This window comes from Eulemur rufifrons, chromosome 21 (genome assembly GCF_041146395.1).
Source record: "Eulemur rufifrons isolate Redbay chromosome 21, OSU_ERuf_1, whole genome shotgun sequence".
Lineage (NCBI taxonomy): Eukaryota > Metazoa > Chordata > Mammalia > Primates > Lemuridae > Eulemur > Eulemur rufifrons.
The window spans coordinates 1,736,186-1,755,173 of record NC_091003.1 but is presented as its reverse complement, the minus strand read 5'-3'; the positions used below and the strand labels follow the sequence as shown (position 1 = coordinate 1,755,173).

The 18,988-nt window shown below is 55.9% G+C and overlaps 1 protein-coding gene across 1 annotated transcript; it reads left to right on the top strand.

Annotated features, from left to right (window-relative positions):
* Nucleotides 1–16,390: 16,390 nt before the first annotated feature.
* On the top strand, nucleotides 16,391–18,209 carry FZD10 (frizzled class receptor 10). Its single transcript, XM_069497299.1, has one exon. It carries the CDS (start codon nucleotides 16,442–16,444, stop codon nucleotides 18,182–18,184), a length of 1,743 nt encoding a protein of 580 aa, XP_069353400.1. The 5' UTR covers nucleotides 16,391–16,441; the 3' UTR covers nucleotides 18,185–18,209.
* The last annotated feature ends 779 nt before the right edge of the window (nucleotides 18,210–18,988 follow it).

Genomic DNA, 18,988 nt, shown 5'->3' with positions numbered 1-18,988 from the left:
TTTTGAAATCTTCTTGCCCCAGAGCTTAATTCCAGAATCCAACGAGGCTGTTACAGAAGAAAACAAACGAGCAAACATGCTATTTTATCTGAGCATGTCACCAAGGCAAGTCTCACCCAGACAGACAAGGACCCAGTGAGACGGGGTCTTTCCTACAGCACCCACATTCTCTGACAGTCATACGCAAATCGAGTGGGTTCATGGCTGCCTGAAGTGTGTCAAGCACTCCCTCTCTCCCTCTCTCCTCCTGCCCCTTCTCTCTCTCTCCCTCTCTCCCTCTCTCCCCCTGCCCCTTCTCTCTCTCTCCTTCTCTCCTTCTCTCTCTCCCTCTCTCCCTCTCTCCCCCTGCACCTTCTCTCTCTCTCCTTCTCTCCTTCTCTCTCTCCCTCTCTCCCTCTCTCCCCCTGCACCTTCTCTCTCTCTCCCCCTCTCCTTCTCTCTCTCCCTCTCTCCCTCTCTCCCCCTGCACCTTCTCTCTCTCTCTCCCTCTCTCCCTCTCTCTCTCCCTCTCTCCCCCTCTCTCTCCCTCTCTCCCCCTGCCCCTTCTCTCTCTCTCTCTCTCCTTCTCTCTCTCCCTCTCTCCCTCTCTCCCCCTGCACCTTCTCTCTCTCTCTCCCTCTCTCCTTCTCTCTCTCCCTCTCTCCCTCTCTCCCCCTGCCCCTTCTCTCTCTCTCCTTCTCTCCTTCTCTCTCTCCCTCTCTCCCTCTCTCCCCCTGCACCTTCTCTCTCTCTCTCTCTCCTTCTCTCTCTCCCTCTCTCCCCCTGCCCCTTCTCTCTCTCTCCCTCTCTCCTTCTCTCTCTCCCTCTCTCCCTCTCTCCCCCTGCACCTTCTCTCTCTCTCTCCCTCTCTCCCTCTCTCTCTCCCTCTCTCCCCCTGCCCCTTCTCTCTCTCTCCCTCTCTCCTTCTCTCTCTCCCTCTCTCCCTCTCTCCCCCTGCACCTTCTCTCTCTCTCTCCCTCTCTCCCTCTCTCCCCCTGCCCCTTCTCTCTCTCTCCCTCTCTCCTTCTCTCTCTCCCTCTCTCCCTCTCTCCCCCTGCACCTTCTCTCTCTCTCTCCCTCTCTCCTTCTCTCTCTCCCTCTCTCCCTCTCTCCCCCTGCCCCTTCTCTCTCTCTCCTTCTCTCCTTCTCTCTCTCCCTCTCTCCCTCTCTCCCCCTGCACCTTCTCTCTCTCTCTCTCTCCTTCTCTCTCTCCCTCTCTCCCCCTGCCCCTTCTCTCTCTCTCCCTCTCTCCTTCTCTCTCTCCCTCTCTCCCTCTCTCCCCCTGCACCTTCTCTCTCTCTCTCCCTCTCTCCCTCTCTCTCTCCCTCTCTCCCCCTGCCCCTTCTCTCTCTCTCCCTCTCTCCTTCTCTCTCTCCCTCTCTCCCTCTCTCCCCCTGCACCTTCTCTCTCTCTCTCCCTCTCTCCTTCTCTCTCTCCCTCTCTCTCTCCCTCTCTCCCCGTCTCTCCCCCTGCCCCTTCTTTCTCTCTCCCTCTCCCCCCCCCCCCCAGAGCTTGCAGCAGGAGCGGATTGTGCGTCCATGGGCCTCGTCACCTGTGCTTTTAAACGTGCCGAGCGCCTCAACCCCCGCTGACCAAGCGTTGGGTGGGCACAAGGTGACCCGACCCTGAGAGGGACGCAGGGAGGGAGCTCCCACCATCGCCGCCACCAAGCACGCAGTGTGGTCACGAGCTATGACTTCCCTTCTGAGCAGCTTCTCCAAGGACGGGGTGGATGGGGACGGCCCCCCCAGCAGTACCCCAGCCCCTCCCAGCTTTGCAGACCACCCAGAAGTTTCTTCCAGCCCCTTCGCCTGAGCCCTTCCTCCACGCTTAGCCCAGCCCAGGCTAACGGATGTCTTCAGGAAGAGAAGTTTCCAGCAAAATGCCATCTTGTAATCTTTGCAAGAGGGGCCCTGAAAACGCAGGCACACAAGGACATTTCCTTCTCAAGATCAAGGCACGAAGGAAGCGTTTGTCCCTGTGATTTCCACACCCCCGCACCCCCCACGGCGTCCCTACGGGCTCTCATATTGTTTCCAGTTGTGTTTATGGGGAACCGGCCGCACACAGCAACACGCCTCTGTCGTAAAAGCTGGGAGGAGGCTTAGGAGGCAGATTCCACCCCGGCCTGCTAGTGGCACTTTCCCGGTGCTGGATGTGAACGAGAAACAGAGTGGCCAAAAGCAGAACCGTTTGTCCCCTTCGTGTCCAAGATTAAAAAGTGAAAAGCCTTAGCTAGAGATGGAAAGGACAAGAGACAGTGTGCACACAGGACGTGCACAGCTCCCGAGAGGCGGGTGTGGACCCCGTGGAATGTTGAAAACTCCAAACGTGCCGAGAGGGGTGGAGGGAGCCGCCTTTGGAAGGGCCAGCTGGCAGGTCACGGGTTGCAAAGAACGTGACACGGGCCTGGCTTGCAATTTTCGAAAGGACAAAGAAATGCACATCAAAGCCACAACCTGGGAGGCTCTGGTTCCTTTCTGGGCACCACTGTGCTGTGTGCCCTTGGGTGAGTGTCTCCACCTCTCTGATTCACCTCCCTTCACTGCTGGAAACCTGTCCATCCAGACAGGGCACTGGGGTGGCGTGTGGCCCACCCCCTCCCACATTCTCAGCCCAACCCGAAAACCGGACGAACAGCCAGCTGGCATCGTGAACCCAGAACTGAACGTGAACCCAGAACTGAACCAGAACGAAGTTTGTTTTGTGCGTGCAACAAACCAGAAGCCAAAAGTCAACCTCCTACTCTGTGCCCAGGAATCCCAATCACCGAGCATTTTTGGAAAATAAAACCAAAGACAGACTGCTTTTGTAAATGTTATATTACACTGTAAATAAAAATGACATCGGGAAGTAAAAACAAGTTGGAAATAACTGGAAAAATCCAAATGCCCCATAATGGGAAGAGTCATTGAAAATTACGAGGCTGTGGAATGTCGTACAGTCGTCACAGCAACCTTTGCAGAGTGATCCGTGACACGGAACAGTCGTCACGCCATCACGGGTGAAGGGTACAGCGGGCCGTGGACAGGCAGCTACAGTGAGATCCACGTGCAGGATTACATGGGATCTCGAGGTCAGCCTTTCCGCAGACAGACTGGAAGGGTGTGCGGAACAGCAGGAGCGCGGGGGCTCGGGGCTTTCCTGAGATTTTCACTTTAATCTGCTTATACGTAGCTCACGTTTTATGCATTTTATATAATGAACATGTACTAATTCTGTGTTTCTTGTGTTTTGTGTGTGTGTTTATCCTGGCAGCATTATAGACAGAGTTGCTGGGAAGGATTAAGTCTGTCAAACGCCTCAGAATCGCAGAGGGCTACGGTAGTTGGGAGCCAGCTTGGGGACAGACCTTTAGGGACATCTGGCCACCTCCCGGAAGCACAGCACATGCCACCCTGGCCTGGATTCGCACCAACGTGGTCAGAACCTCAGCGCGTGCTGGGGCCCGGCGCCCACCAGGCGGATGTGTGAGGACGAGGCTGTCTGCGGTGTGGCAGAGGTGGACAGGCGCGATGTGTGCCACTCCGGGCACCAGGGGCCCCCAGAGGGACAGCGAGGGCCCAGTGCTCCGGGTCCCAGAGGCCGACAAAGCCGTTCAGTTCCGGGAGTCCCCGTTGAAGTCCCCGTGTCCCCGAGTCAGTTCCTACCCTTGAGCGAGGTCATCAGCCTCCTCAGCTGCCTCACTGCAAATCACCCCTGTTCTGTTTTTAGCCCATGGCAGCTCAGAAGCCAAACTCCACTGGTGTCTGAAAGGGTTTTTCCTGACACTAAAAGCCAGGCGGATGACAAAGGACGCCAACCCCGGAGGCAGCTACCGGCTCTGCCGCGCCCCATGACCTGGAGCAGGCCACTGCCCTCTCTGGCCTCGGTTTTCTGAGCTGTGAAATGGGGCCGTAACGACAGGCTCGACCTCTGGGGTGTCGGGAGGGTTCTGCGATGAGAGCACGAGGCGCGTGCTGGGTCGGCCTTGGCGCCGTCACACCCGGGATAATTTCCGAGTAGAACCAGCAGTGTCCTGCACACCCGCCCACCGTCTGTCGCCCACGGATGCCACAACCAGCCCACCCTGCTCCGGGCTCCAGGGAGAGGTGCAGACCACCCTGCCGCTCCCTCCTAAAGAGGAAATTAGACACAGAGATACCGCGTGTCTTCAAGGAGGCAACGTCTTCAGGAGTCCAAGTCACACGGAAATGAAAGGTTCAGGCCACACTCGAGGGCCTGGGCCTGGCGATTGGGACAACAGAAGCTCAGGGGGAGACGGGGTTGGGGAGTTGCCAGCCACAGCGGGTTCCTGAGGGAGGGCAGCGTGGTGAACTCAGCAGGGAGCTTCTTGTGGGTGGAGGCAGAATCTCCCCCAGGACTGACTTTTAGTGAAGTGCAGCAGGGCTTGGGCGCAGCCCCCACCCGGCTCCAGCGTCCTCTGCCGCTTTGCCACATAGTTTCTGGGGACGCAGCAGTGGCCTAGTTCACGAGCTGCTGTGGCCGAGCCCCCCGAGGCCCTGGAGTCCTGCCTTCCAGTTTCTGGCTGACCTGGGAGCCAGCAGGGGACTGTCCCGTGGGTCCCCAGGGTGTGGCAGTGAGGCAGGAAGACTGCCCATGGCCTCCCTCCCTCCATCCGTGCAAACCCCGCAGCTTCTCCAACGTCCTCCACGGCTGGAACCGGCCTCTCCTTCCCCTCACACCTCTGCCTGCTGCAGAGCCGCACGGTCCCCAGCTGGGAAGGTTTTGCCTTAAAATGCCCGGGGCCCACGGGCTGGAGAGCAGCCGCCATGCACACACTGCCTGTAGGGTCCTGGCAGTCCGCGCCCCCGAGAAGGCAGCGCTCTGTCCCCCCACATCGTCCTCCAGAGGGAGCAGGACCCGAGGGCAGGGCGCACAGTAGGGCCTGCCTGCCGGGCCGTGGACCTCAGTGGGGGGCCTCCCTCCCGGTCCCCCCAGAGTTTCAATCTGGCTGGGGCTCCCACCCCCTCCAGAAGGTGCTGAATGAGTCCGGGGTGTGATGGTGACCCCCACCCGGGCTCCCGGCCATGCGGGGAGACCCCACTGATTAGGGGGTCTCAAAGTGGAGGGGTGTTTGACGTGGGGAGTATCAATCATTCCAATTCTGGTGATGTGCCCGTGGCCGAGCAAGTTTGAGACGTCCAAGGGTGGGGACTTGGGCCTGGCCCTGTCGTAGACTCTCGAGGAAGTCAGAAACAGCACATTCCCACGGAGCATTTGAATCAGCGTCGGAAGCTAAGGAAGCACCCTCCTCTTCGCCGATCCGGCCAGCGGTGCCCAAAGGGAAGATGCTGTCATGACCTGGGGCTTTGTAGGAGCCACTCGGGCCCCTCTGGACCCCGCCAGGCCGGCCCTCCGCGGAGCTGCCGCAAACAGGCCTGTTTGTGTTGGCGGGTCCCAGCGGGCGCATGGGTTTGCCAGGGTGACTCACCGGGGTTTGCCTTGGAGCGAGAACCAAAGGCAAAGCGCCGGTGAGAACCCTCCCGCAAGTCCTAACCCCGTCATCTCACGGGGCTTCGCAAACAGTAATTAAGTTTCCCAACTCCTGGCCGTGTAATTATGCTCCTCACATGCAGGGAAACTGAGGCAAAGACACCTTCGCTTTCTCAGCTTTGTAATTGGGCCACCCGGACTCTCTTGTCCCGTCTAACCCAGAGGCAGGGGTTCTGATCCGAGGCGAACGGGGAAGTTTTCTACCGAGCCCGGCGTCCCGATCGGACTCCACCCGCCGTCTGTCATTCGGCCTCTCGGGCCACAGAAGCAACGCGTGGGCAGCAGCGAGGCGGAGCGCCGGTCCCCGCAGTGTCCTGTCTGCGGGCGCAGCGGCTGCTCACCTGTAGCCAGACCTGCACCCAGGCCCTGAGGTTTTCTTGAGAAGCTGAGAGCTCGGAACTTTATATGAAATGTGGTGACGCCTAAAGTCCACTGACAAACCCGAATTTCTTTGAAACACCGCACAGTCCGAACAAACGTGTGGGGCGTGGATTTGGCCCCTAAGACACGCGTGTGGACCATGTGTCTCGAGCGCACAGGCCAGCAGAAATGTGATGAGAACCCACACGTGATTTCACGGCTTCTAGTAGCGACCGGGGCGTGGGGCCGTGTGCCGATGAAACTTTATTTACAAACACAGGCGTCAGGGCCGATCACGGGCCACGGTGGCTGGCTCTTTACTTCTCTGATGAAATAGCTTTCCCATGAGTAAAAGAGCTGAGCAGACATCTGGCCCGGTGCTTAAATACCATACTGAAACACGGGCAGAGACGCCGTGCGCAAAGGATTTGTGCTTGAAGACTTTGCCTGTTTCAAGCCTGCTCCTGTCTCAAGGCTAATGTTTGTGGAGACACTCACGTCAGTGAGGACTTTTCCAGTTTTTCTGTTGACGAGCTGTTGACTGCAGCAGCGAGGTTAATGCAGTTGACTATTAACTTAGTCGATCCGATTTAAAATTATCTGACCTTTTTTTTTTAACTATTTTTTAAAACTGCGGTGTGCGTAGCATGTTTTCCAATTTTGTTGCAGTGAGTCTATTAATGTTTGTTACAGAACCCTGGTTCGAATTCCCATAATCTGAATTTATATGAAGGGCAGCCCCTTGGCATGTGTTGCTCTTGCTGTCTCCCCACTACACACACACACACACACACACACACACACGCACACACACACACGCACACACATGTTCTCTTCTGTGTCCCTGCGTGTGGGCCCCGTGCTTAGTATGTGGCAGACACCCCCCACACGTGCATCCAACTCACCTGAACTGAGGACATGTTTGACCTCTAAAGTGGAGAAGGGACAAGCTTAAAGTCCAGCAGCGGGGTCTCGGCAAGACGTCAGGCGGCACTTTCTGATTCCAAAGGCCGAGTGACGCTGCAGTTTGCGTGTGGCTCTGTGGTCCTTTTCTCTGGGAGTTTGTTTGTTGCATTAATAGCTATTCATGTGGGGCGATGTAGACCTAGTCCTTCAGGAAGCAGGAGGAGGGAGCAGAGGACATTCCTGACATCCTTCCAAACCTGGGATCTAGGATCTGGAATATCCTCTACAATCACGGCATACGCTTTTTTCCACGTACTGCAACAAGCACTTAAAATCCACGGTCACCGTGGCCTCGCGGCTTAATAAACCACATCAAAAGCGTTTTGCAATGATGCTTTTCCTCCCTGAAACCCGAAGCCGCAAGTGCACCTGCTGTTACACCGGTAATTAAGCCACTCCCTGGCCCGGTGGATACACATTCAAGCTGCCGCAATGTGGCGGAACGGGTGCCCTCCTCAGTGGGGTCCTGCTGGCCTGACCCTCGTGTTCCCCCAAATTCCCTGTTCCAAGTCCAGCAGATTCTTCTGGAAGCTGGGGTGGCACGACCCGTGGGCGGTCAGTGAGTATCAGCCTCTGACAGGCAGATGGTGGCTTTGGAACATCACCCCTCTGGCTTCAAACACACCCATTCGGCAGCAACTGGGACAGCCAGCAGCTCACCAGACGGTGTGGTCACCAAAGAGATGGTTTCCTGGGCCCTTGCTGGGGACAAAGCCACAACAGTCAAAGTGCTGCCACCCCCAGTTAAGTTCCTGGACCGGCCCCCGGAGGCCTGAAGTCCTGTGTGACAAAGGATGGAGACCCCACGTGTGCCCGGCCACCCTCACGCCTCCTGCCCTGCTGGCCGAGGCCCCGCTCTGCGTAGGTCTCCGCCCTCCCTTCTGGGGCTCCCACGGTGTGTCCTCGCTGGTCTGGGCCAATCACAGTGGCCTCACTCTCCTTGTCCCAAGTCGGCATCAAACGGATGTGACGCAGGTCTGGCCAATGGGAGGAAAGAGGCAGTCGGTCATGGGGTTTCTGGGAACAGTTTTCATTGTTTAAAAAAAGAAAAAATCATAGAGATAAAATGTGATTCCTCTTTATTCCCACTGAACAAATACTGATGGTGGGTGCGATGGCTGGAACACAGGCAGCCATCGCAAGGGCAAGAGGGAAGCTGGCCAGGACCAAGCCCACAGGCTGAAAACGGCAGAGCAGCTGGAAGAAGTGAGTATCAGTCCTCCGTGAGGTTTTGAGCTGCCAAATAAACCAACTCTGGAACTGTCCGAGCTGTAGACTTCTCATCCTAGCAAGTAACAGTGCTTACAGCCTGACGCACAGAGAAATGGTGCATAAGCATTGCTCAGATTCAGTGGCTTTGGCAACAGTTCAGCAAAGAATCCATGAATTCACAGAGAAACACCTTTCCTAGGCAAAAAGTAAAGTGCCAGCTCTCTCCCTCTCATGCTCACACCCAACTGCTCTAGCCCGAGGGGCAGGGAGCAGAGAGGCACCAGCAGATACCGCTGTATGTGGACTCCCAGTGCGAACTTTGCATAAACAGAGCAAAAACTGACACCCAGAAGACAGTGGTTACTTTGTGTTTGCCTAGCAACCAGCGGTCCCCCTTCTCCTGGCCTGCAGTGCCCAAGCTTTCTTTTAGGCAACCACCCCTCCCCAATTCTTTTTTTTTTAACTTTTTTTTTTTTTTGAGACAAGGTCTCACTTTGTCACCCAGGCCAGAGCACAGTGGCACAATTACAGCTCACTGCAGGCTCAAACTCCTGGGCTCAAGGGATCCGTCTGCCTCAGTCTCCCGAGTAGCTGGGACTACAGGCATGTGCCACGACACCAGGCTAATTTTTCTATTTTTTGTAGAGACAGGGTCTCACTATGTTGTCCAGGCTGGTCTCGAACTCCCAGCCTCAAATGATCCTCCCACCTCGGCCTCCCAAAGTGCTGGGATATGAGCCAGCATGCCCGGTCCTCTCCCTAATTCGCAGTACAATCAGCACAGGTGGGGTTAATTTCTTCCTGGCTAATCAGGGCCCCTCACCTCTCTGTAGATACTGAATAGTTCAGAATTAGGCACGAGGCCCAGCCGTGGTCCTTGCAGGCCCGTCTACGAAGGACGAGGCCAAGAAGACAGCCGGACACAGCCTGGAGCACAGCTGAAGCCAGTGAATTTCTGTCTCTCTCTCTCTCTCTCTTTTTCACAGTCTAGTCTGGTTTGGTTTTCTGTCCTGCACACCCCAGAGTCCTCAGTGAGAGAGGGACACGGAGCCGGACCCTGACGGGGACTGGGTTCAGGCTGCACACTCTCAGCACCGCCCATCAACACTGACGCACGTTTATTATTTATCAACACAGTCGGTTATGGCGGTGATGATGTTTTCCATGAAATTCCTTATTTCCTTCCGGTAACGGAGTCCGTCTTTCTTCTTAGGGAGTCGTGCCAGGAGGTGCAGATGAGGTTCTGTGCATCTCCCCCGGCTCCCCCCAAAAACCCACCCGAAGGTGGCCCCGACCACGGCCTGTCCGGGCAGAACTGACCCCGCCAGGGCAAGCGATTCAGGGGCAGGCGCAGCACCAAGGCCTGTGCACGAGAGCCGCTTTTCCTGTTCTAAAACATGAGGCTGCAACCGCACTGTCTCGGAAGGACGGCAGAGAATCCTGCCGGAGTCTCAGATCTAGGCCAGGAGGAGGGAAAAGAGTTCGTGAAGGGCTGGGGGTGGCATCTGCTGTTGACGCAGCGGCGGGAGCCGTCCTGGAAGCGGGTCCTGCCCTGCGGGAGCCGAGGACAGCTGCACCCGGCTCCTCCTCTGACTCACCAGAGACCCCCGGACAGGCAAGGGGCTGTCAGCTGCTCACTGTGGTTGAGTTCAAGGAAGGCGGGACACCACACGAGTCCAGCAGCTCTGCGGAAAAGAAAAAGACTCGTTAAGGGATGCTGTTAGTAAACCATCTTGACTTCTAGCCAGAGAAGACAAACGAAGAATTTAACAAAGAAAAGTCAACTGACCAGAAAGTTTGCAGACAAGTTAATCCCACAGGGCTAGCGTTATGTGCCAGACACGGTTGTAAGCGTTTAATATGAGTTACCTCACTTAATCCCTACCCCAAACATTATCAAGTAGCTGTTATTGCCCTCATTCTACAGCAGAGGAAACAGGATAAAGCTCAGAGAGGTTAAGTAACTTGCCAGGGGTTGCACAGCTAAGGACAAGGGTGAACCCACACACATCACCACCGCCCGTGTGGTGTTTCCCCCACTCCTTCCTCACCATCTGTGACTCTAAAGAATCCCTTTGAACACGAGGAATCAGAATACTGAGATGACAAGAAAGCGGCAGAAGAAGAGAAAAAGGCCGTAAACCACAACTCGATCCCCCTGGCCAAAACGGATCCCTCTCTGAAAGTCCCGGCGCCACTGCAAACATTTACCACGTGCGACCACATCCGCCACCGAGGGGCTGGTGGCACAGTGGCCAGAGTTGACTCTGCCCCTGTTAGCCGGGTGGCCTCGGGCTTGTGACTTAGGCTCCCAAAGCTGCCCCACCCCTGCCCTGCTCCTGTCTGCCCTTCACCTCTGAAATGGGAACCTCTCCCCACCCTGCTCCCCGGGGCAGCCATGAGGACTCTGTGAGTTGTTTCACGTCAAAGGCTCAGAACGGCACGTGCCACACGCCCACTCAGCTTTGGCCCTTGCTAGCTTGTTTATTATTTACGTTATGCCACTGCGAGTGAGTGTTATTGTGCTCCTGACCTCTCCCGTCCCCAAACCCCTGCCCACAGATGTCACGTTCCAGGGCCTCTCTTCGCTGAGTTCTCGCCTTCCGGTTACACTATATTTCAGCAACCACAACAGTAGCGTTAACCGAGCACTTACTGTGTGCTTGGTGTTAACACTTCCCATGTGTTAGGCATCATCCTCATTGTGCCCTGTGAAGCCCCATTTTGCAGATGAGAAAACTGAGGCAGAGAGACCAGGAGATGCTCATCCCGGGCCGCACGGCTAGAGTGTGCAGAGGGGCATTCGGATCCAGGCATCCGGCCCAGTTTTCCCCCAGCTCACCACGGTTTGGCCGTGTGGCTTCAGACTCGGAGCTACGTGAGGTCAGGAGCAAGAACAAGGGGCGTCTTCCTGCTCCTGATGAAGGCAGGGCCGGCTCCTGGGCCTGCTTTGTCCCTGCAGGAGCAGCTGCCTGTTAAACCCCCGCCCCTCCCTCACCTGTGCAGGGGCCGCAGGCCTTGGTGGGCTGACCCCTCAGCCCCCATATGGTGGCCCCGGCTCCTCAGGACACACACAAAAAAGGGTCCCAGCGTGCAGGAGCAGAGCCAAAGGAAAGCAGATGGGAAGGTGCATAATTACATCAGCACAGCCCGAGAAGGCCGAGAAGCAAAGCGTTTATGGCAAAGAATGAAGTCTGAACTCCTATAACGGGCGTGCATTTCCAATAACGTGTCCGAGAAGCTGTCAGGAATACAAACACACACCAAAATAAAGCACACACACACTCTCTCTCTCTCGTTTCATTTTTGCTGGAATTCTGTCATTTTCTTTTTTCACATATAACTCTTCAAAAATCAGCCTAGGACAGAATTACAGGTTTAAGTGCTTTTTCCAGGGGCCAGGTCTGCCCCAGGTTAAGGGTCAACTTGCCTAGCCGGCATGCTAAGGCTTCCTATATGTTAAACAGATAACCTCGTGGACATTTGAAAGGATTTAGATAGAAGGCCGGCTTGGTCCTATTAAAAACCATATATATATATAATGTTTGCCGTTGTGTATTGCACGTTATGTATTGCAGTTGGTGTTGAAATAAAACGAATCCTGTATCTTTAAATGAGGAGGAGCCAAAGGAGGCGGCTTGGGCAGGGAAAAGGCTAACGCTCTGTGCAAGAGAAGGAGTTTAATCTAATTTAGTTGGAGGGTGTCTGTCTGCGGTGTTGTTTTTTGGAGTGTGGGAATAGCAGAGGGAAGCTGCCCCCTTGAATGGTCCCTCCTGCGCCAGGAGCAGTGGGGAGCCCCTCCACACCAGTGATCCAAAGCCCGGCCTTGAAAGAGGATTAAAGAAATGCTCTGATTTGCAATTCACACTAATGCGCCCCGTGGAAGCTTTGGTAATATTTCAAACCACATTGCCAGGGAAGTGGCCTTAAAATAGCTGCCCGGATTGTTCTGGAGCAACGTTGGACACCCCCACGCACCCATTTTAGGATGGGGGTGCTCTTGGGGTCTGTTTCTCCCCTGCCTTTTCCCCCGCTCTAACATCTTACAACCGGTGTTTTTAGGCGTAATTAAAACTTTTGTGCCTGTTGAATTTGTTGCAACTTGCATCGCCTTTCTGGTGGTACAAACTGTTTTCTTTGCCCAGAATCTCTTCAGATGACTAAAGGTGTTTTCCGTGGAGAAAAAACGTGGGGGGCCGAGGGAGTAGGCCTACTGGGTTAGAAAACAGACTTCTCCTTGCATCGTTTATATCTGATAAGTCTCTGCAGAAACTTAATAGCAAGATGAGGTCAGAGAAAATAAGGCTTACCCACGTCAGACGCCTGCCTGCCAAGCAATTATTAGTAAACAGAGCAGTTTTCATTCTTACTTGAAGGCAGAATTGGAAAAGTCCCTGACTAAATTATAAATACTGATGACATTAGCCGGTGAGAGAGGAAACACAGGAATCGTTTCACTGGATGTTCAAACTTGCATGTGCCAAGAGATCATTCCAGTGCAAGCCACTGAACCACCTTCTGTCCTAAAATTCCCCAGCATGATTGTATTTCTTTTTAAACTTTGCTCATATTCCACGAGTTTGCTCTTGCCATGAGCTTGTAACGTGCTAAGCTGTGGTTTAATTTCTTTTTATTGCGGAAAGCCTCCGCACTTTTTTTTTTAATCTTAAAGAGATTATTTGGGTTTTCTCTAATCCCATGTCAGAAAACCGCGCACAATGCTTACAATTTCCCTTTACTATTACATAACAAGAAAAGATACAACTTTGATTTTTAGCAATACCCGTGTCCAACTACTTTACACTTTTGACTTGGTGAGTTTAAATGGAATGAAACTGGGCTTCTCTTTTAATTCCCTTCCACTTCCAAAAATATTTAGTTCCTGTTCAGAACACTGTCTGACTCCTGAAATATTCCCTTTCAAAAACCTTCTACTTTCCCTGGTGAACATTTGCAAGAACTACAAGGTAGATAAAGTCTCCGATACACACACACGCACACATACATATATATATATATATATATATATTTTTTTTTTTAGGTGGTTTGGGTAAAAAAAAAATATTCCTTGTCTCTGCCTGTTATGTGAAATCATGTTTAATTATAAAGTTTCATTAAAAACCTTTGCTCAAAATTTTAGAGGCCTAATAAGATTTCCATTAATTTAAACATATCACTATTCCCACGACAGCTCCAACGCTTTCTTTTTCCTCTTTCATCCATGGTTAAATATGTAAATAAAATGTCTAAAGTCATTCTTCAAAGAAGACAAAAGAAAAAAGAGCTGAGGGAAAGACAGCCATAAAATTCCTCCCAATTCCCCATAACATTTGCCAGAGGGGGGCCGGGTGCCAGCCGGAGCCGAGCAGCGGGGGACGGATCCGCAGCATCACACATCTCAAATCCCACACACAGGAAAAAAAAAATAAAATAAAATATCTTTTCAGTTGGAGCCATCAAAAGACCCTTTTCATTTATTAGTTACAAAGTTATCTTCCAGTTGCTGATTTCTCAGAACCCTCATTTTTCTATAATAATGTCTATTTGTTGGTTTCCATCTCAGCTGGACAGAGCGAAGCACTTCTGCAGACATTTTTATTAAAAAAAAAAAAAAAGGGAGAGAAGAAAGCAATCTGAAGTGGTTATAGCTAAAATAATGGGTCTGAACACGGCTGAATTAAAATAGCACATAAAAGATCAATTAGGAAGCACTTTCTGGAATAGCTCACTCCCAGGGCTGGCGTTTGGCGGTCTTACCCTCTCACTAAATATTCCCAATAGTCTCTAAAAGAGAAAAACAAAAAAGGAAAAGAAGGGAAATGGTTCTTGCAAGAAAGATTCTAGAAAAGCCAAGTGATGTCTGCTGAATATTTAATTTAATGGTTTTGAAAATAAGTCACTAGATTAATAATTTTTTTAAAAAAGAGCCTTATCATCATAAAAATGGCAGTCTTTTTTAAAAACTTGCAAATTTTCACTGGGGGAATAATGACAGGGTTGAAGGCGGTTGTTCGGACTGCATAAGTTTCCACCTTCCTTCCCACTTTCTGGTCACCCCAACTTCCCCCCAACACCTCCCAGGGGGTGCCCGGGGACAGGGCCCGGGGGATGGGGGCTGGAGGCATGAACCTGCCTTTGAATTCGGGGATCTGCGCAAGTCTCAGCCTCAGCTCCTCCGTATAAACGTCTGATGGACGGAAGAGTGAATGAGTATGAGCGAGGACCCAGGTTTCTCACAGAGGGACAATTGTACGACTTGCTTTAATTAGAAGCCAGTAGCCTCAGAGGAAGTGCTCCACTTCTGCCACGGCTTGCAGAAGGCTCGTACTGGGAGGGGAGGTGCCTGGAGGTCCCCTTCCCCTTCCTGGGCGCTTCCTAGAGAGCTGGCACCGCGCACAGCGTCCGCCACTGCGGGGACCCATCCCACTGCTCCCAGGCTCGGGGACAGTGGCCAGCCGGAGCAGGCCCCGCACAGATTTCCAGGGATGTGTGCACCTGGGGGCGGGGAAAGGGGGCCGGCTCCGAGGGCCTCCTCTGACCTGTGCTCCCTAAGAGGGGAAGGGCCCCCAACTCCCCCCGGGAGGCAGCGGGAGATGGAATACGTGATCCCGGGAGTTTCAGAAGAACTAAAAACGATCCTGACCTCCAGGGCGTCTAGGAGGAGAGAGAGCCGGCCACCCGCCAGGGGCGCTGCTTATGCAAGAGTTAATTCGGGGTGCGAGGGGAGGCACCTGGCATATTCCTGGGAACGGCGAGGCTGGGGGTGGTCGCCCAGTGCGCACGCCCCGTGCCGCGCGCGGGAGGAGCAGGAACGCCGAGGGGGCGTCGTGGACGAAGTGACCTAATCGCGGACTGGCCCAAACCCGGGGGGAGTGAGCTCAGAGGAGGAGGCCAGGACGCTCTTGCCCACTTGCTATGAAAACCAGGTGGCGCGCGCCCCCGCCTCCCGGCGCGAGCGGGGGTCCCCCGCGTCCCGCCCCGCCGCACCCCAGGCTCCGCAGCCGCTCGCGGGGCTGTAGCCCAGGAGGGCGCCAGCCGGGCAAACACTCGCCAAATAACATAAATACCCGACGAGCGAATGACTTCCTATAATAAATAAACCCAGCCGCCCAGAAGGAACCGCCAGCCCTGCCCGGCGCGAGGGCCCTCGACTCCGCGGCCTGGAGGGGAGGGGGTCACCGCGCTGCAAGCCCCGCTCCACTTCCCGCGGGGACAGGGCCGTTAAAAGTCCCAGGAAGCTTCCTGCCCCTCCCCCTCCCCGCCCCCTCGGAGGAGACCTCGGAAGCGCGGCCCTAAAATCTGCCCTCCCAGCGCCCCTCCCCCTGCCCTTAGCTCGTCCCTTTGAAATTTCAAAGGAAACCCCTTCCCGGAGCCCCGCGCTGGGAACTCCCCAGCCCCAGGCAGACGCAGGCAGGTTTACAAGCTAAGGGGCCACTTTATGGCCAAGGTCATAAAACGCAAATCCCACCTCTCTTTGAAAGCGCCCTCCGCCCCGACCCACCGTAAAAACAAGAGAAGATGCGCCCCCAACCCCCCCCCGCGCCACGGACCACCCCCACCCCCTTCTCCCACCAGTCCCCGAACTTCCCGTAACCTCGGCGTCCTTGGGGTGCGGGGACCACCCCGGGGAACCCCCGGGACAGGGGGTGCAGGCGGAGAAGGCAGCGAGAGGCAAAGTTGGAGGCCGGGCAGAGAGGGCGAAGAGAGGCGGGCGGGACACCCCGGAGGGCTACGAGCGCAGAGCCCCGCACGCTGGGCGGGAGTCCCGGGCCGGGCGGGCCAGGCGGGCGGGACGCGGCGCCCCCCGCGGGCAGGGCGGCGGGCAGGGGGCTCGGCCCCGCGGGGCGCGGGAGCGGGCGGCGGGGCGGAGGCGGCCGGGCGGCTCGGCTTTCTCATGCAAAGCAGCGGCGGAGGCGGGGCGGGCGGCCCGGGGGCGGGGCCTGTCACCGCTCGGCTTTTTTCCCCGGTTGCCTTTTTGCTAGTCTTCTCATCCCGGGACGCAAACCTCGGAACAGCTGCCGGCTGGGCCCGGCGAGGCGGCGCAGGGAGGGAGGAGCCGCCGGGGCCACCGTGCGCCCGCGCCGCCGGCCGCTCTGGGCGCGCCACCTGGGCGCTGCAAGAAGAGGCCAAAGTTTGCCGCGGCAGTGAGTTGAAGCCTGCGCCGGGCCGCCGCGCCGAGAGCTCCGGGGGCTTCACTCGCTTCCCGGTATTGTTTGCAAACTTTGCTCCGCTCCCCGGCGACCCCCAACTCGGCGGAGGCCGGCGCGGACTGCAGAGCCGGGGGCGCTGTGCGCAGCGCTCGGGCCAGGCTGGGCGGGCATGGGCGGGGGCCCGAGGAGGGGCGGACAGCCGGGGCCAGCAGCCCGTTCCCGGGAGCGGCGGCTCTGAGGGGCGCGGACCTCCCCGCGAGGGCATTGCAGACGCCACCATGCCGCGCCCGGGCCCCCGCCTGTGGCTGGTCCTGCAGGTGATGGGCTCGTGCGCCGCCATCAGCTCCATGGACATGGAGCGTCCCGGCGACAGCAAGTGCCAGCCCATCGAGATCCCGATGTGCAAGGACATCGGCTACAACATGACCCGCATGCCCAACCTGATGGGCCATGAGAACCAGCGCGAGGCGGCCATCCAGCTGCACGAGTTCGCGCCACTGGTGGAGTACGGCTGCCACGGCCATCTCCGCTTCTTCCTGTGCTCGCTGTACGCGCCCATGTGCACCGAGCAGGTCTCCACCCCCATCCCCGCCTGCCGGGTCATGTGCGAGCAGGCCCGGCTCAAGTGCTCGCCCATTATGGAGCAGTTCAACTTCAAGTGGCCCGACTCCCTGGATTGCAGCAAACTCCCCAACAAGAACGACCCCAACTACCTGTGCATGGAGGCGCCCAATAACGGCTCGGACGAGCCCACGCGGGGCTCGGGCATGTTCCCTCCGCTCTTTAGGCCGCAGCGGCCGCACAGCGCGCAGGAGCACCAGCTGAAGGACGGCGGGCCTGGGCGCAGCGGCTGCGACAACCCGGGCAAGTTCCACCACGTGGAGAAGAGCGCGTCGTGCGCGCCGCTCTGCACGCCCGGCGTGGACGTGTACTGGAGCCGCGATGACAAGCGCTTCGCCGTGGTCTGGCTGGCCGTCTGGTCCGTGCTGTGCTGCTTCTCCAGCGCCTTCACCGTGCTCACCTTCCTCATCGACCCCGCCCGCTTCAGGTACCCCGAGCGCCCCATCATCTTCCTCTCCATGTGCTACTGCGTCTACTCGGTGGGCTACATCATCCGCCTCTTCGCCGGTGCCGAGAGCATCGCCTGCGACCGCGACAGCGGGCAGCTCTACGTCATCCAGGAGGGGCTGGAGAGCACGGGCTGCACCCTGGTCTTCCTGGTCCTCTACTACTTCGGGATGGCCAGCTCGCTGTGGTGGGTGGTCCTCACGCTCACCTGGTTCCTGGCCGCGGGCAAGAAGTGGGGCCACGAGGCCATCGAAGCCAACAGCAGCTACTTCCACCTGGCCGCCTGGGCCATCCCGGCGGTGAAGACCATCCTCATCCTCGTGCTGCGCCGGGTGGCGGGCGACGAGCTCACGGGCGTGTGCTACGTGGGCAGCATGGATGTGAACGCGCTCACGGGCTTCGTGCTCGTGCCGCTGGCCTGCTACCTCACCATTGGCACCTCCTTCCTGCTGTCGGGCTTCGTGGCGCTTTTCCACATCCGCAGGGTGATGAAGACGGGCGGGGAGAACACGGACAAGCTGGAGCGGCTCATGGTGAGGATAGGGGTCTTCTCGGTGCTCTACACCGTGCCGGCCACCTGTGTGATCGCCTGCTACTTCTACGAGCGCCTCAACATGGACTACTGGAAAATCCTGGCCGGGCAGCACAAGTGCAAAATGAACAACCAGACCAAGAGCTTGGACTGCCTGCTGGCCGCCTCCATCCCAGCCGTGGAGATCTTCATGGTGAAGATCTTCATGCTGCTGGTCGTGGGCATCACCAGCGGGGTGTGGATCTGGACCGGCAAGACCCTGCAGTCCTGGCAGAGTGTGTGCAGCCGCAGGCTGAGGAAGGGCCGGAGGAAACCGGCCAGCGTGCTCACCAGCAGTGGGATTTACAAAAAAGCCCAGCACCCCCCGAAACCTCACCTGGGGAAGTATGAGACCCCTGCCCAGCCTCCCACCTGCGTGTGAACAGGCCCCCGGGGCAGGACCTGGGGAGGGCGGGCAGCGGGCCGAAACATGGTGCTTTTTTCACCGTTGGTTGGTTGGGTTTTTTTAAAATAAAAAGAAAAGAAAAAGAAAATAGATAAAAAGCGTTTACCCTGAAATTCAGGATGCTGGGATACACTGAAAGCAAAAATGTACGGAAAGGGTTTTGTTTTGTTTTGCTGTTTTTCCACGAAGGGAAGCTCTGGTTCAGTAGCCTCTTGTGTAACCGATTGGTGGTAAAGTAGTTGATTCAGCCCTGGAAAGAAAACTTTTGTTTAGAACCTCCCATGAATATACATCTCTGTATATTGGAGTTGGTTTTGCTACTTCTATTTGCAAACAAGAGGACAGATAACTTCTTTGCAAATTAAAGAGCCTCCAGTGGGTTAGCAAATGAGCCATGGGGGGGGAGGGGAGGGGGCTCAGGAAGGCTGCTGTGTGCTGCAGGGGGGAAGAGAGGGGAGCTGGGGTGCATCACACTCCTCTGGATTTGGAGTCACTTAACATAGACTCCAGCCTCCAGTCTTCACAAATGCTCTTTCTCCAAGACAGAAACCCCCCCACAAGCCTAACCTTTGTGAATTCAAATGATGTGCAATACATTTTTCCCCTCTTTCCATGAAACTAAAAAGAGAAACAAGTATTTTGCTGTACATAAAGACAACAAAAGAAATCTCCTAACAAAAGAACTAAGAGGCCCCAGGGCCTCAGAAACCCTTTCGTGTTACATTTTGTGGCTTTTTAATGGAAACCAAGCCGATGTTATACATGTTTGGACTGATTTGT